Here is a 17,696-nt window from a genome sequence, read left to right on the forward strand (position 1 = left end):
CACTGGCAGTGGGCTTTCTTCTTTATTTAAATCATATCCAAATTTCTGAGTCTCTAAGCCACTTTTAGTGCACGATATTACATTTTAGTGAAATTCTTCTTTTATCCACGTTGCTCAGAAGCTGAATACTCATTGTCTCACCCCACGGTGCAACTTGGAATGCAGCTGTTCTCTATTCCACCATATTCTCTCTCTACCCCCATTCCTAGTTTTTTGAGGAATCTTTGTACTGCTTTCCTGAGTGGTTGCATTAATTTGTCCCCCACCCCCAGCAATGCCAACACTTATTATTACTTGTATTCTTGGTGACTGCCATTCTGATTGGAGTGAGATGAAATCTCACTATAGTTTTGATTTTCATTTCTATGATTGCTTCAATCTCTTTTCTTGTTATTGGTCTCCTTATTGATTATTTTTTGAAGTTGTATGCTTTGATTTTTTTCTCTTCATCTGTGTATCTTGTAGAAAGTTTTTCTTTGTTGTTATCATCAGGTTTGTATAAAACTAAAACTGATAAAAATTTTGATGGAAAATAATACTCTGCCCACCCACAGTTTATTTTTGATGTCAAAACTTATCTTTTTGTTGTATATAAATTAACAAATTATTGTAGCTATAATTATTTTCAAGTCTTTTCTATTTTAATTCCTGTAAGTGATTTACACATCACCATTATAGAGTTTTCTGGGTTTGAGTAGAGTTTTAGAGTATTCTGATTAACACATTTTATACTTTTATGTTTCCATGTCGCTGATTAGCATTCTTTTATTTTATCTTTAAGTACTCCCTTTGGCATTTCTTACAAGGCAGTTTATTAATGAACTTCCTTAGCTTTTGTTCAGCTTTTCTGGACAAAGTATTATTGATTGATATGTGCTTTTCTTTTAGTTCATTGACTTTATCAACCCAATTTCGACCAACAATATTTTTACTCAGAAGTTTGAGGCCAGGCTTTAACAGGATAGGTATGTAGCTCAGTGGAAGAGCACACCTGGGTTCAACCCCTGAACCACAAAAGATAAAAAAATGCACTCACACTCCCAATCTGTACAGCAGTGCTTGTGGAGCTGACCTGAAAGAGGTGGGAAGGCTCTTGTAACATTTGTGTCACATTTGTGTACATAAGGCTTGTGTACCACTGAGCCAGTTGTGGAAGGGATTCATGAGTGGTGCATCAAAAGCAACTTGTTAGTGGGCTTTTTGATAGTCTTTCTTCTCTGTTCACAGCCTCCCTCAAATACTAAGATAAATTAATCACTTCAGTATTCTGAGTGTGGGCCTCTTGGCTAGTATCTTTACAATACCTTTATTGTTTATTTTTTTAATGTGGTGCTGAGGATCAAACCCATTGCCTCACATGTGCAAGGCACAACCCCAGCCCCACTGTGTTTCATTTTTAACTGTGGGAGAAATTATGTGCTTAGAGTTTCTCTTGGCACTGAGCTGACACCTTAAGGGAGGGGTGATTCAGATAAAGTAAAACTTTTTTCCCACCCTTTTTAGTGTATTTTTTCTTGGATTTTTTTATTGCTCCAGCAGGTTGAAACTTCTCCCCTGGAATTTTATTCATAGGTAGCTGTCAAATCAATGTTTTTACTGGTGGAGGACAATAGAAAACACCTATTTTGCCATCTTGCTAATGTCACCTTTGTAACATTTTTGCTCTCAACAAACCCTTGATAAAAGTTTTTACTTTATTTTTTATTTTAAATTTTAACATTTATTTTTTAGTTTTCGGCGGACACAACATCTTTGTTTGTATGTGGTACTGAGGATCGAACCCGGGTCGCACGCATGCCAGGCAAGCACACCGCTTGAGCCACATCCCCAGCCCAAAAAGTTTTTACTTTAGATAGCTTGTAAATTTGATGGATACTCATAGAGCTGGAGTATTAATCCAAGGTAATTTTTATCATCTGAAATAAATTATACAAAACAAAATAAAACTTAAAACATATATTTATTTGCACTCAGTATAATGTACTTGAGTCATTTTTGAACATTTCAGTGCTTTGTTAGCTGTCTTCCTTTAGGAAGACATGATACTTAATGCTAATTTTGTGAAATGCATTTTCCTGTGCTTTTTCTAGCTAACAAATTAGAATGTGAACTCCAGTAACCTCATGACATCATAAATGAACTGTATAGTCCCAGAAAATATTTTAATGTTCCTCAAAATTGGTGTAGTTGTTATAAAATATTATCAAGTTCTACTCCTTCTTTCAATAACTTTTCATATATATTACTTATGTGAAAATCTGAAATCTTTGTTCTCTCTCAAAAAGTCCCTATGAGAGTAGACCCCAACTATATCATCCTTTTCCTCATCTTGAATATATGATATTATTTTCCAACTCAGCATTTTTTGGTATATTTTTTCCCTTTTCTTATGATATCATACCTGATTTTCCCCTGCCCACACACTTTTTCTTGTCAAGCTTTTTTTTTTCTTCCATTGTTTTGGTCCTTAACACTTTTTCAGAGAGGAAGAAGTTCATGGATTTTCTCATCTTAAATTATGTTCCCAAGATGAAATCTCTCATTGTAATCTTTTCAGTTCCTTCTTAGATTTATCATTGTCCCTATCTATTTTCTTATTATTTATCACTCTGATTCTTTATCCAGACCAACCGGTCTCTGAAGAAAGGAACTCTTTCTTTTTTGTTCACCAATAAATCCTCAATCATTTGCATAGGGATTGGCATCATAGAGGATATTGCTTATGAGGTGGTTTGAGAGAACCAAAGCACTTTTCTATTCCTTGGTCACAATTCCTCTATCAGATGTAGCATTCTTTCTTGACACTTATTTCTAAGAAAACACAACACCAACATAATAGAATGCTTATAATTTTTAAAAAAGAATCCATTCTCTTCCATGCCTTTCAGATCTTTTAAAAGCCCCCCAATGTGCATGAAAGAAAAATTTTAAAGGGCACAATTTTTTAAAGTAAAAAACTTAAGCAAGGCTTTGGCAATGTTATGGTTTTCATTGACTAAAAATAGTTCAGTGCTTAAAGTTCATGCCAAAAACCATGTCTTATATTTCCCATCATGTACAACCATAAGTATGGGATCCTAGGTATAATAAGTTATACTCCATGTATGTATGTCAAATATAATCTATTGTCATGTATATCTAAAAAGAACAAATTAAAAAATGGAAAATAACTACAAATTTTTATTTTTTTATTTTTTTTATTTTTTTATTGGTTGTTCAAAACATTACAAGGCTCTTGACATATTATATTTCAAACATTAGTTTCAAGTGAGTTATGAACTCCCATTTTTACCCCAAATACAGATTGCAGAATCACATCGGTTACACATACACATTTTACATAATGCCATACTAGTAACTGTTGTATTCTGCTATCTTTCCTATCCTCTACTATCCCCCCTCCCCCCCATCTTCTCTTTATATCCCGTCTACTGTAATTCGTTTCTCTCCTTGTTTTTTTTCCCCCTTTCCCCTCACAACCTCTTATATGTAGTTTTTATAACAATGAGAGTCTCTTTCCATTTCCATGCAATTCCCCTTTTCTCTCCCTTTCCCTCCCACCTCGTGTCTCTGCTTAATGTTAATATTTTCTTCCTGCTCTTCCTCCCTGCTCTATTCTTAGTTGCTCTCATTATATCAAAGAAGACATTTGGTATTTGTTTTTTAGGGATTGGCTAGCTTCACTAAGCATAATCTGTTAATGGCAAGAATCAACAAATGGGACTTACTTAAAATTTAACTACAAATTAAGTAGTAAAAATCCAAATAGTTTTATGTTAATTCAGCTCAGTTATACCATTGCAGAGTATCACTGCAAAAGGTCTTTAATCAATTAGATGTACTTATTTTCCTATTTGCAATAATTTAAAATTTGAATTAAGCATATTGAAAAATGCAGCAGATATATTCTAAGATTTTATCAAAAATAATGTCTCTGTATATTGTGGCTATGATTCTAGGCAGTATGAAACTGTGGTTCCACTCGAAGATTCCATTGTGACTGAGGTTACAACAACTCTTCAAGAATGGGCCAGTCTGTGGAAACAACTATATGTTGTAAGTATTTGTTTATAGTTTACTGTAGCATTAAAATTCTTTTGTACCAAGTAAAGATATATTCTAACCTAACACAATCTACTGTTTGAAATTTTTTAATATTTTCAGATTTTCAAATGTATATTCCTAATATTAACCAAAACATAGTAGACTAGGTTTTTCCAACCTGAAGAGAACATATTCATATGTCTGTAATCTCTCTACCCTACTTTAGTCACTAGAATGTAATTTTCATACCATTAAGAATCTTAGCTATCTTATGGATTTCTGTGTGCAATGCTTTTATAAAAATGAATAAACAATGCATGAGAAGAGTTTAACTTTTATTGTTTGAGATCCTAATAGTGACTAATGACAAGGGAATTGTATGTAGTAATATCTTACAACTACTAAGTCTAGAGGAAATACCATATATAACATTTTGGTAGGCTAACAATTATTTGGAAATATAAAAGAAATGAAATAAAGACCAAGTATTATAAAAATCCTCTATGAACTTCAGAGAGTTGAAGATGATAAAATATCAAATTATAATATCTGCACTAAAAATAAGTAACAGTATTTGAGTTCTGGATGAGAGAGCCATTTACATTCCACTTAAGGTCTTGCTGGGTTCTATATATGATGCAGTACACATATTCCAATTTAGTCCTTTCACTAATTATAGCATCTAGGCAAATTACCTACCAGAAAACTTCAAAAATTAGGGAAAATAAGGTAGACAGGCTAGGCACACTGAAAGCATAATTCATAAAAGAACAGCTTTATAAAATGGACTTATAAAGACTACCATCTTTTGCTCTCTGAATGACCCTGTTAAGAGGATGAAAAGATAAGACTATAGACTGGAAGAAAATATCTATAAGTCACATATTCCTCAAAAGGCTTATATCTAGAACATATAAAGAAGTCCCTAAACTGAATTATAATAAAGTAATTTGGTTAGAAAATGAGCAAATGATTTGAATAGATATTTCATTCAGGAAGATACAGACTAACCAGTAAGCATGTGAAAAAGATTTCCATGTGGTTACTCAGTCATTCATTAAATGTATTTATTATAGTAATACAAATGAATATTACAATGCTAATGTTCTATTTAAAATGTAAATGTTAGCACTTTTCTATGTAAATTCAAGTCTAATCAGTAATTAACAACTTCTTGAGTTGTATGATTCTTAAATCATAATAATTATGTAAATAGGAACTATACTCATTTTACTAATATATTCTTTAATTTTTCTTTACTATTCAAGAATATAAATCAAACAGATATGATTAATAGGGGATAGATCTTTGATGGAGAGTAATATAATTCATATAATTCTTACATTAACTCATTAAAAACAATAAGATTGAGAAGATATTAATTTCATATTGATGATAATAGTATTACTATTACCGTCATGTGGTATTTAATGATGGGGAAAAATTCTGAGAAATGCTTCATTAGGTGAGTTTACTGTTGTGCAGACATCACAAAGTGCTTATGCAAACTAAGATGGCTGATGTGGGCCACCGTTATATATGTAGTCTGTTGTTAACTGAAACACATGAATGTAATTAACATATGCTTACTTTGTGCCCATTTGTCATACTTTACATTTATTATTTTGTTTTAATTGTCATCACAATTATTATCCTTTTCAGATTACGATTGGAAACTGAAAATTAAAAAGGATAAGGAATATATCCAAAGTCATATAAGCAGTGAGTGTACATCAAGAACCCAAACCTGGGTTCATTAAACTCTAGGGCTTTAATAAAGGCATTATTTTATCTTTTGGATTATTCTTTTGATATCTCACATTTAGTTTTAGTAGCTGCCTATTACTGTCTTATGGTAGGAAATTGATTATCTGTAAGTGGCATTCTTTACCCTAGATAGAAATAATACCTCTTTAAGCAGATATTTTTTTCTTTTTCAAGTAAGAATACATAGTCTGAGTTTAGTATGGCAGGTCTACAGTTATCAATGACTCAAGCTCATTGATTCTCAATACAGGAGCTAAAAATAACACACACACACACACACACACACACACACACACACACACACACACCAGAGAAAAGAGCTTTTTCAACAAATGGAGCTGGAAAATTGAACATCAACCTGTAAAAGATTGAAACTAGATCCCCATCTCTTACCCTATACAAAGTTCAACTGAAAATAGATTGAAGACCCCAGTGTAAGACCTGAAATTACTAGAGGAAAATGTAAGAGAAACACTTCAGATACTGGTATAGGTAGTGATTTCCTGAATGGGATTCTAATCGCTCAGTAATTAATAACAAGAATTGCCTGATGAGATTATATCAAATTAAAACACTTCTTTACAGCAAAGGAAGAAGAGTGTAGAGATAGCCTAGAAATGGGAGAAAATCTATGCCAGTTATTCATCTGACCAAGGATTAATATCCAGAATATATAAAGAACTTGAAACATAACACCAAAAGAATAAGTGATCCAATCAGTAAATGGAAAATGAACTGAAGAGACATTTCTCAAAAGAAGTACAGATATTCAGCAAATATATGAAAAATGTTCCTTATCATTAGTCATTAGGGAAATGCAAATCAAAACTACAATGGCCACAATTAGAAAGACCATTACCAAGAAAACAAAATTAGCAAATATTGGGAAAGATTCAGGGGAAAAGGAACCCTCATACACTCTTGGTAGGAATGTAAACTAATATAGCCACAATAGAAAACAGTATTGAGGTTCCTTAAAAAACTAAACCAGAATTGCCATATGATCATGCTATGCCACTAATAGGTATATATGTGAAGGCAGCAAAGCCATCATAAAGTAGAGATACCTGCATACACATGTTTATCATGCTACTATTCATTATAGCCTATAAAATCAGCCTAGATACTCATAAGTGTATAAAGGGATTAAGAAAATGTAGAATATATACACAATTATTATTTAGCAATAAAGAAAAATGAAAGTATGTTATTTGCAGGAGAATGTTTGTAACTGAAGATCATCATGTTAAACAAAATAAGCCAGCTCAGAAAAACAAATATCATATTTCTTTCATATGTAGAATCTTTAACAATAATAACATGAAAGTAGAAGAGAAACTTTTAGGAAAGGGAGAATAGGGGAGGATGGATATGATCAAAATTCATCATATGCATGTATGGAAATTGTCACAATGAAACCCATTTACTATGCAATTAATATATATTAGTAGTTAAATACATTTTAAAAACAAGCACTTGGGCTTATTTTGTCCTCCTGCTTTTTGTCCTCTTTATTGTACTTCAGCCTGGTTGTCCCAGATGGCTAATACTATATAGCATATCTATAGTCTAGCTTGTAGGATGAAAGAAAGAAAGAAAAAAAAAAGGAATCTGCCTTTTTAAAAAAAATAAAAAAAGAATACTTCTTAAAAGTTGTGGAAAACATTCCCTGCTTACTTCATATTAGTTAAAATTGAAATCACAAAGTAATCTCTAGATTAAACAGTCTGAGAACTGGTCTTTATTCCAAATGACCATATATTAGCCAAATATCATGGTTTCTATTATTATGGTAAAAGAGGAAAATGAATAATGAGGAATCACCTACAAGAACACCATCGTGATGATGACTCTTGTTTCCATATAAAGCTCTAATGAACTTCCTTTGCTAAATCTGTTTAAGAAATAGTGGAATTCACCAGCCTATTGAATATTTTATTTATATGGAACAATGAATTTTAGGTAAAACATAGAACTTTGATAAAGGTATTGTATTGTTAATAATCATTAGATTCACCTAAGCTTTCCTTTAAATTTTTTTTACAATTTGATATGCATTTGTGAGGATAAATATATGTGCATAAAAGTTAAAATGGTACCAACATGATATCTTCTGTTATAGTAGATAACATTAAAAAATGTTTTCGATAAATCAGAGGTGCTATTTGATGTAATAGTTTTGAAAATTTAACCTTTGAAAAATCTTCTAGGTGTGCATTCACACCTGATACACTTGTTTTTCCAGACTTGGAAAAGGCGGATACCCTTGTTTTTCCAGACATGGTGGGGGTGGGAGTGGACATGAAAGTGGGAGATAATTGAAAAGAAGATGGTTTCAAACAATAATTTTTATACTTTTTCTCAGAATTTTTTTGTATGTATATGGTCTTGAAGCCCAGGGCCATACTACCACTGAGCTCTATCCCCAGCCCTTTTATAAATTTTGATATATGGTTAGCCAAGTCTGACTCCAAACTTGTGATCCTGTTGCCTCAGCCTCCTGATTCACTGGGATTATAGGCAAGTGCCATCAAGCCAGCTAAAAGAAGTTTGAAATTGCTAATATGTCTAGATATTTTTCAGTTTTATGAATAAGATCTTGTTGCTTTTTTTTCATTTCAACAGCAGTGTTGCTTGTTAGTTTTAGCCTACTGTTTACATGACTAATGTCAAATGATTTTTTCATTCTGTTATGCACATGGGAAGTCAGATACATAGCTAACTAGATTTTAAAAAAGTGAATTCATTCTAGTGTTTAATTCTAGTAAAAAGTCATAACTCTTAGGCAGGTTTTCAAACTTCATGGGGCAGAATACAAAAAACTACCAAGCAGGCACAGTTTAAATGAGTTACTCTAAGACTTAATCCAAATAAACAGAAGTCATATTCAAATTTGCCTTTCTACTGGAATAGAAGAATCTGTTATATTACTAAAATTAGGCAGGAAACTCAACAGTTCTCCCTTTGTTTTCCCTACTTAATTCCAAACCTCATAGTTGTTTCTTAATCTAAGTTTACTAAGAGGCAGTTAATTACCTGGCTATCAGCAAGAAGAAGTACTAATGCTTAACCAGAATGAATCTAGCCAATAGCTTCTTAATACTAATTTGTCTGACTTTGAAAATAAAAGAAAAATATAAATAAATGATAAATGGTAAAGTATGAGAAATAAGTCTTAAGTATATGACTATAAAGATGGATTTCTTTCTATAGAAAGAATGTAAGGAGAGAAATGAATTACAGTAGATGGGGTAGAGAGAGAAGATGGGAGGGGAGGGGGGATAGTAGAGGATAGGAAAGGTAGCAGAATACAACAGTTACTAATATGGCATTATGTAAAAATGTGGATGTGTAACCGATGTGATTCTGAAATCTTTGTAATGTTTGGAACAACCAATAAAAAAAATCATAAAAGTTGGGGCTGGGGTTGTGGCTCAGCAGTACAGTGCTTGCCTTGCACTGGGTTCGATACTGAGCACCACATAAAAATAAAAAAATGAACAATAAAAAAAAGACATGCACATATGTATTACCTGACATATGGCACTAAGTAGCAATTGTAGGGGCCAGTGTAAAACACACGAGATGTGAAGTAGCAATTGTCATTCCCTTGGTTGCTGTAGTTTTCCTTAATCTTACCTTTCATCTAATTGGCCTTATTAAGTGGTCACTCTTCAAAGGGAATCTTTCAATTTCTTTTGAATAAACACTAGTCAGAGCTGCCCCTCCCTGCTCTAGCCAAACTTTACCCCTGAGTACACCTGCATATGTGATACCATAATGTAAAAACAGTGGAAAAGAAGAGAATCTAACTCAACAGCAGCCTAAGTTTCAACCTAGGAGAGTCAAGAGCAGCACTGAGTGGGCTGCATCAAAAAAAAAAAAAAAAAGAATGTATAAAAATTAGTAAGAAAACCAGTGAAGACCCCAATACATAATCAGTAAAGGCAAAAATAAGCCATTTTCAAACACTAGACTAGGGAAATGAACACTCTTAACTAATGATCAAAAGAGATGTAAATTAATTCAATGAGATAATAATTTTCCTTTCAATTAACAGATAAAATGGAAATTATCTTCTGCTATCAAAATCTATTGATGGATACCTTCATTCTTTGCTGCTGGTTATCAAGTTTTGTTAGCACAATTGGAAAAAAACCTTAAAATTTTTCAGATTCTAGTAATTCTAATCCTGAGAATTTTAAGAGGATGTAAATATAGTATAGGGTGAGTCTATTCCATAAGTATGTCCATTGCAGCATAATTTCAGTAGCAAAAATAAGTTTACTAATTGTTCCAATTATGGTCCATTTAAGACTGATGAGTTATTGTTTTCATGTAAAAAACCATTAAAATTTAAATGTTATGCAATAAAGTGAAGGTGTATGTACAAATAATATGTAAAGTATGATCTTATCTGTATTCTGAAAACATGTTTGGAAATAGATGAGGAATATGTATCAAAATATTAGTGGCAATTACCTTAGCGTTAATTTCTTCTATTTTCAAATTTTTCAGTTGTAAATATTTATTGTTTTAATGGTTAGGAAAAATAAAATGGTACTTTCTACTTACAAAATAAGCACAACAACTGATGTGAAATAATACTACCAATATTGTCATTAAGTAGTGTCTACTAGAGCTTAAAAAGGATTATGCTACTTAATTTGCTATCTTTCATGCTTATCACATTGTTAGCAAGCATTTATTAGATTCTTTTTTGGGGGGGTATACTCTCATACCTTTTTATTTTTTGAGACAGGGTCTTGCTAAGTTGCTTAGGGACTTGCTAAATTGTTGAGGCTGGCTTTGAGCTTGTGATCCTTCTGCCTTAACCTCCCAAGCCACTGGGATTACAAGCATACACTATTGCACCTGGCCATATTGATTAAATTCTAATGTAGTTTTTGTGGAATAGAAAAGAGCTTTGGACTTGAACTTGAATCGAAGTCTGCCATCTTCAATGTTAGGCTTGGTATTAGATCTTAGTTTTTTTGTGCTGTGATTAGGTATTGTAAGCCCACTTCAAAGAGGTCTTAAAATGAAATAATATATAATTCAAGTAGTCTATAGATATTAATTGCACCATCCTCTTTTTGATATACATTATATTTCTGTGTGTATACACGTTTGGCATCTATTTCCTAATAATAGAGTGATAGTAGATTCATCACTTAAGCTTCTCTGTATATAGAAATAAATAGACATAGTGAAGTGGATTTCATTTGTATAATGGGGTGTTTGGATAAGAAAATATTCATGTGTGTGTACACACAATAAACACACACTGATACATGTAAAATACATACATGCACATTTGAACCAGGATAGAAAAAAAACCCATCCTTCTAAAGTGGTTAATACAATAATCTCCCTATAGATGGTGGAATGAGATAGACATCATTACTCTTAGGTACATGTATGATTGCATGAATGGCGCAACTCTACATTGTGTACAACCAGAGAGTTGAAATGTTGCGCTCCATTTGTGTATGATGCTTTGAAATGCATTCTTCTGTCATGTACACTAAGTTGAACAAATAGAAAAAAATAACCTCCCTAATCAGTAATTTTATTTTGACAGGAAAAAAATTACCTGAGAACTATCAGTTGTGGAAAATGGTGACATTATTATGTAAACTAGATTGTGGGACTGGGGTTGTGGTTCAGTGGTAGAGTGCTTGCCCTGGGTTTGATCCTCAGCACCATATGTGAATAAACAAATAAAATAAAGGTATGTGTCCATTTACAACTAAAAAAAGATTTAAAAACTAGATTGTATAATTTTAAATAGATATTTATGCTCCAAATACTTTTTGAAGCTGAAAACTCATTAGAAATCACAAATATGTTATCTTTTTCCTTTTGCCAAAATAAAATTGAGGCCAGTTATTAACATTGCTATGAAAGGAATTTGTTTTCCAGAATTAGTATTATTATTCATTTTAAGCATGATCACAGCCTATTCTGAGTTTATAAACTACTTCCACTTACCACCTTCATGCAAGATACGTTATCTTAGTATAGCATTTGTGACTAACATTAGGTCAGTTTATTGAAAAATGCAAGTATCTGTTCACTAAAAGCTATAAAAAAAGAAATTAAAGAACATCCAAATAAATGGGGAGAGATAACATGTTAACAGAATGGAAAACTCAAATATTGTTAAGATTTCACTTCTCTCCAAACTTGATATACAGTGTCAACTTAATGCCAATCAGTACTTTAACAGACATTTTTTGAGTAGAAATTATTAAATCTATTCTAAAATATATTTTTAAAATCTTTTTAAACATTTGTTTTAGTTGTTGGCAGACACAATAACCTTTATTTTATTTTTATGTGGTGCTAAGGATTGAACCCAGTGCCTCCCTCACAAGTGCTAGGCAAGCGCTCGACAAGTGCTCTACCACTTAGCCACAACCCCAGCCCCTTAAAATACATTTAAATGACTAGAATATTCAGTGCATACTGTCTGAAAAACAAAGTTGGATATCTTTGGATATGATATCAAGATTTACTAGAATGTATATATGTACTAATCAAGACAGTATAGTATTGATAAAAGGTTAGGGATATAAATCAGTAGAACAGAATAGAAACAATTCAGATAAAGTTAATTAATTTTTCACAAGGTGACAAGGCATTTTGGGGGAAAAGGGAAGCCTTTTTAATAAATGAGAATAGTGGATATTATATATGAAGGAAAAAATGAACCAAATATAAAATTTAATGATAAAAATCTGACAGAAAAATCTAAGCATCCTAGGGACAGGCTAGATTTCTAAGGTCATTAGAAACCATAAAAATAAAAGTAACATAAAAAAAAAGTTGGGAACTCCATCAGAATGAAAAACTTTCTTTCTTTGGAACATAGTATAATGAAGAGAAAAATAAGCCCAGAGTAGGAGACAATACTTAATTTACTTATATCTTGACAAAGGAGTCACATCAAGAAAAAGAACTTTCAAAACTCAGTAATGAGATAACCCAACAAAGGATTTGAATAGACAATCACAGACAAAGAAATGAATAGCTATTGAAAATGTAATCAGCATTAATAATTATCAGGGAAATGCAAATTAAAGACAGTATCAAGTATAGACAATGATGTACAGCAGATGAAACTTTCCTCTGTTGCTAATCAGAAAGTAAAATAGTGCAACCATTTTAGAACACAGGCATTCTTACACAATTAAATATGCAATTACCCAAGATATTTACTTCAGGAATTTGAAAAAATTTATTGATATAGAAACTTATACAACTGTTTGTGGCTTTCTGCATAAAAGCCCAATCTGGAAATAGTTCAGATATCCATGAATAGAAGAATAATCAAATTTTGCTGTATCTGTATAAAAAAATAATAAACAGTAATGAAATTAACCACTGATAGATGCAACAAGATTGATGGATCTTAAAAATGCTCTAAATAAAAGAAATCAGACACAAAGAGTACATATTTTATGAATCAAAATTAATACATTCTTGAACAAGAAAAAGTATATTTATGAAAAAAAAATCAATGGTTTTCTGGGACCAGAAGTAGATCTGGGAACTTACTATAAATAGACAAAAACTTTTGAAGAGTAAGGAAAATGTTGTATGTCTTTTTGATGACAGTCATACAGCATATACATTTTGCAAAACTCTGAATTGTACTCAGAATGTGATAGATTTGTGTGTAGATCAAACCTCAAAAAAGGTTATATCCCCATCAAAATACTCTATTTTGAGAAATATAGCTTTCAAGCAAACAATATGGATGTGTGAATTGATCAGCTCTATTAATTAACATTTCCATTTATTCAGTTAATGCCATCAATTAGGAAACAACTGGATACAGTTTGGGTGAGGGGACTCTTTTCCTTAGGATATTTGTATATCACATTTAAAATATTAAATATTCATATTATCGGTACAAATTTTGAGTTTAATTGTTTTTATTCTACCTTTTGGGGGATCATGAATTGTCCTGTTGCTCATTTGTGTACCTTTATGTGGTTGAAAACCAATTTGATGTATTTCCTTCTGAATGAGCACTCATTTTCCTTGTTTTATATTTATTACATTTATTGTTTTACATTATTTACATTTATTATTTTATTACACATAAACAAGTTAATATATATTTTATATGTACAGTTAAATAATAATGATAACAAAACAGTCCTTCTTTTCATCTTAAAGATGGTTCCAAAATCCCTTCTTGCCACATACAGACTTAATGACTGTTATGAATTTTGTGTTAATTTACCTCCTCTGTGTCTTAAACTATATGTAATCCTAAATTCTATACATTTGTATGTTTTAGAGATAAAATTATCATCTAGATATATTTATATTAGTCTGTCTATAGCTTTTAATCTTTTATTTTTTCCCCTCAATAATTTTTACAAATTTACTCATGTTGCCAGATTGAGTGGCTACTCACTTTTGTGATCATGTAGTATTTCATTGTAATGATTATATTTGTCCACTCTGTTATTGCTGTGCTGTTAATTCTAACTTATCCATTTCACTGTTGGTTAATATTAATTCCAGTTTTGCCCATATCCCAGAGTAAGATTGATTTATAACTCCAATCGGATAAGATGGCCTTTGTCAAATTTTGTTATCAAGGTTACACTGACCTCATTAAACAACTCTTCCTTGTCTAGGTGGAGGATTCCTTTAAATATTTTCTATGCTTTCTTAGTGGTCACGAATTAGTTTGATTTGTGCTTATCTTACAAGGTTTTTATTTCTTTTTTATTTTAAAGGTTAAATTTCCTGGATACGCTAATGACAGTTGTTTTTTTTTTTTCCCCTGTGCTTGAAATACATCATTCCATGCTCTCCCTGACCTTTATCAGTTTTCTGAAAAATCTCCTGTAATTCTGATGGTACTGCCTTTACTAAGTGATTTGGCATTTCTGTATTGTAGCTTTTAAAATGTTTCCTTGCTCTGTGTTTTGACATTTTATATGTTGTAGAGATATTTTTTTTCCTGGTCATGTCTCTTTGGGATTCTAAATACAACTTGCTATGTCTAATGTGTATAATTCCTAAAATTTGGGATTTTTTCTGCTGTTATTGTATTGAGTAGGTATTCTGTATCATTGGTCTATGTTGCTACTTCTTTTTCAATACCTATGAATCTTAAGTTAGGTTTTTAATGTTGTCCCAGAATTCTTTTTTATTCTGTTCATTTTTACTTTCTTAGATCTTATGTTCTGGTTCTTTCACCTTGTCCTCAAAGCCTGAAATTCTGCCTTCTGCTTTATGTAGTCTATTGGTGAGACTTTCAACTGAGTTTTTTTAATTTAAGTTATTTCAGTATCATTTCCAAAGTTTCTTTTTGGTGCTTTTTTCAGAATCTGTCTTTATTGAAAAATTTCAGTTATATCCTGTATTGCCCTCCTTATTTCATTCAGTTTTTTATGTGTTCTGAGTTCACATAACAGTCATTAGAATTCTTTGTTCAGCATTTTATGCACTTTATTATCTATGGATTCAGTTTTTTCGAGTTATGAAATTTTAGAAGTATCTCGTTGACTTGTTTTCTCTTGTTTCTTGTGTTTGTATGTTGAGATTCATGTATCTCTTTAGGATTTATTTCTCTTCTATTTTGTGAGGATCTTTTTAGTAAGCATATTTCTCTTTCCAGTGTGTTCTGAGCTTGGGCTATAACTGTTCCACTCAACTGGCCAAAGTGCATGTTCTATCACCAGCACCTCTTTGAGAGTAGAGAATAACCACCATTAACAGTGGTAACTTAAGAGCAAACCATATATCAACATTAATAAAAACATTTTATATGATCTCTACAACACCATTAAACAAAGATAAGGGAGTATAACAATATAGAAATAACCTGAAAAATTAGGCATTAAGGATAGAATAATTAATGGTAAATGTGTGTGTGTGTGTTTGTATATGTGTGTGTGTGTGTGTGTTTGTGTGTGTGTACATAAAGTATGGAGAAAGAAATAAAATGTCATGAGGAGCCACTTCAGAAAATACTCTTAAGTCCAAATTCAAATCAAAGAGAGCTTTATTTTCCTGGCCAGGGACTGTCACCCATCTGTAGAGCCTGAAGCTCTGTGGGAGAACAGCAACTTCCTGGCCTGTGTCTTGGGAATTTAAGGATGAAAACCACAGCTCAGGGACTTTCCTTAACACTATGTAAGCAAGCCAATCATAGAAGCTAAGAGAGCAATTAGCACAGCAACTCAGACAATCACATCTTGGGTTTGAGCAGGTGTTAGACAACTGTATCCTGAGTTTGAGCAGATAGTTAGTGGAGGTGAGAATCTACTTCAAAGTCTTGGGTCACCAAGACTACCATATCCTGGGTTGAGTACATTGTGTAGGGTACAAAGTACAGAAAACAATATATTATAAGAAAATAGCTTTCATTTCAGTTTCTCAGAAATAGCTCTTGTAACAGTTTTTTTTTTTTAATAGAAGGCAGCAAAATGAAGTCTTAGGCCTACCTATGAGTTCTTGCTTTATAACTATCTTATCTTACTTACCCAAATCTTATACAGTGGTAACTTAAGAGGAAACCATATATCAACATTAATAAAAACATTTTATATGATCTTCCTGGGTTTTTACCAGGAAGATCATATAAAATGTTTTTATTAATTAATCTATAACCTATAATTTACACTCTTATTGATTACATTTATCAGTTCACACCACAATTAAAAGAGAAAATGTAGAGAGAAAGAACGACAAAAGAGAGAAGGAAATACAATGAGAAGGAAAAAGGAGATACCAAGAAAAAATTCAATAAAATATATAAAATTAAATAGAAATATAAAAAAACAAATCATAAGGGAAAACAAAACAAATTACAAAAAAGCAAAAGCAAGAACAAACTAAAGAAAGACATAAGATTTTTCCTTGCTAACTTTATTTACTTATTTACTTACTTAGAAGGTCTGATTTTATTTATTTGTTAGTGATAAAAATTCGTATTTTTGGACTCAGACTTAGAAGTAGAAGCTCTCAGAGAAGACAACCTGCATCTCTTGGCAATCTGTTCCTGGTGTTTTTCTTTTGCTTTTTTCATTCTCTTGACCAAAAGTTTGGCACATTATGCAGCCTCTTCCTTATTCTTCTTAGTATGCTGTTTCTTCAGAGCAATAGACCGGTGCTTATGTTGCAGGATACGTGGAGTAACAAGACACTGAATCTTTGGTGCTTTGGTCCTGGGTTTTTACCTTCCTTGTTTAAGGGTTTTCTGACAACATATTGGCAGACATCATCTTCCTTAGATTGAAATGTTTGCGGATTCTACTAGCTCTTTAGGTCCCAGTCTACGAGGTACAGTAGTATCAGTAAGTCCAGGAATATCTTTCTCTCCTTTTTATTTTTTTACAATAACCAAGTTGAGAATGCTCAGATTGGCATCCACAATGCCAAATCAAACAGATTTGTGCTTTCTCTTTTTAGTTTGCCTGGGTCTATAACAGGAGTGCTCCTTACTCAGTAGTAGGTGAACATGGCCATGTGTCAAGACACACTGCTTCATGGGGGAAACCTTGTTTGTTATTCTTGATTCAGGCCACTTAACCCTTCCATTCTTCACCCAGAGCATTCGCAGCAAGTTCTTTGGCCATACGCTTCTCAAAAAGTACTACGTTTGCCTTCATTGTCCATTTCAATGAGTTTCTGACAGCCAGTGGCTGGGAAGGACATATTCAGCTTCATCTTAGAGCGGCGGATTGCCTACCAGCTACCATAATTTAAATGGAGATACTTTCCCAGGTTTCTAATTTTAGAGTTGACCAGCTATTAGAGGGCTGTGAGTTGCAAATACAATTGCTTTTGTTTCTTCTCAGCAACAGAGCAAACAGGCCATACTTGTTACAGAAGTCTGTATGCCTAGGTCC

The 17,696-nt window shown here is 32.3% G+C and overlaps 1 protein-coding gene and 1 pseudogene across 15 annotated transcripts in view; one reads left to right on the top strand and one right to left on the bottom strand.

The window, feature by feature from the left end:
• The window catches only part of Dock3 (dedicator of cytokinesis 3), a 586,580-nt gene that overhangs the window by 233,752 nt on the left and 335,132 nt on the right, over positions 1-17,696 (top strand). For 14 of the 15 annotated variants that reach the window (XR_013436504.1, XM_078043258.1, XM_021727520.2 and 11 more), the window contains exon 5: positions 3,960-4,056. Coding sequence is in view for 13 of the 15 variants with exons in the window: in XM_078043258.1 (XP_077899384.1) it covers positions 3,960-4,056 (97 nt within the window). In the remaining 2 variants the exon portion in view is untranslated. Of the gene's footprint in view, positions 1-3,959; positions 4,057-5,748; positions 5,767-17,696 lie in introns of those variants that run through there. The other variant, XM_078043256.1, reaches the window with a different exon arrangement.
• LOC110598327 (small ribosomal subunit protein eS6 pseudogene) lies at positions 16,760-17,514 on the bottom strand (annotated as a pseudogene).

The sequence above is a fragment of the Ictidomys tridecemlineatus genome, chromosome 3, assembly GCF_052094955.1.
Source record: "Ictidomys tridecemlineatus isolate mIctTri1 chromosome 3, mIctTri1.hap1, whole genome shotgun sequence".
Taxonomy (NCBI): domain Eukaryota; kingdom Metazoa; phylum Chordata; class Mammalia; order Rodentia; family Sciuridae; genus Ictidomys; species Ictidomys tridecemlineatus.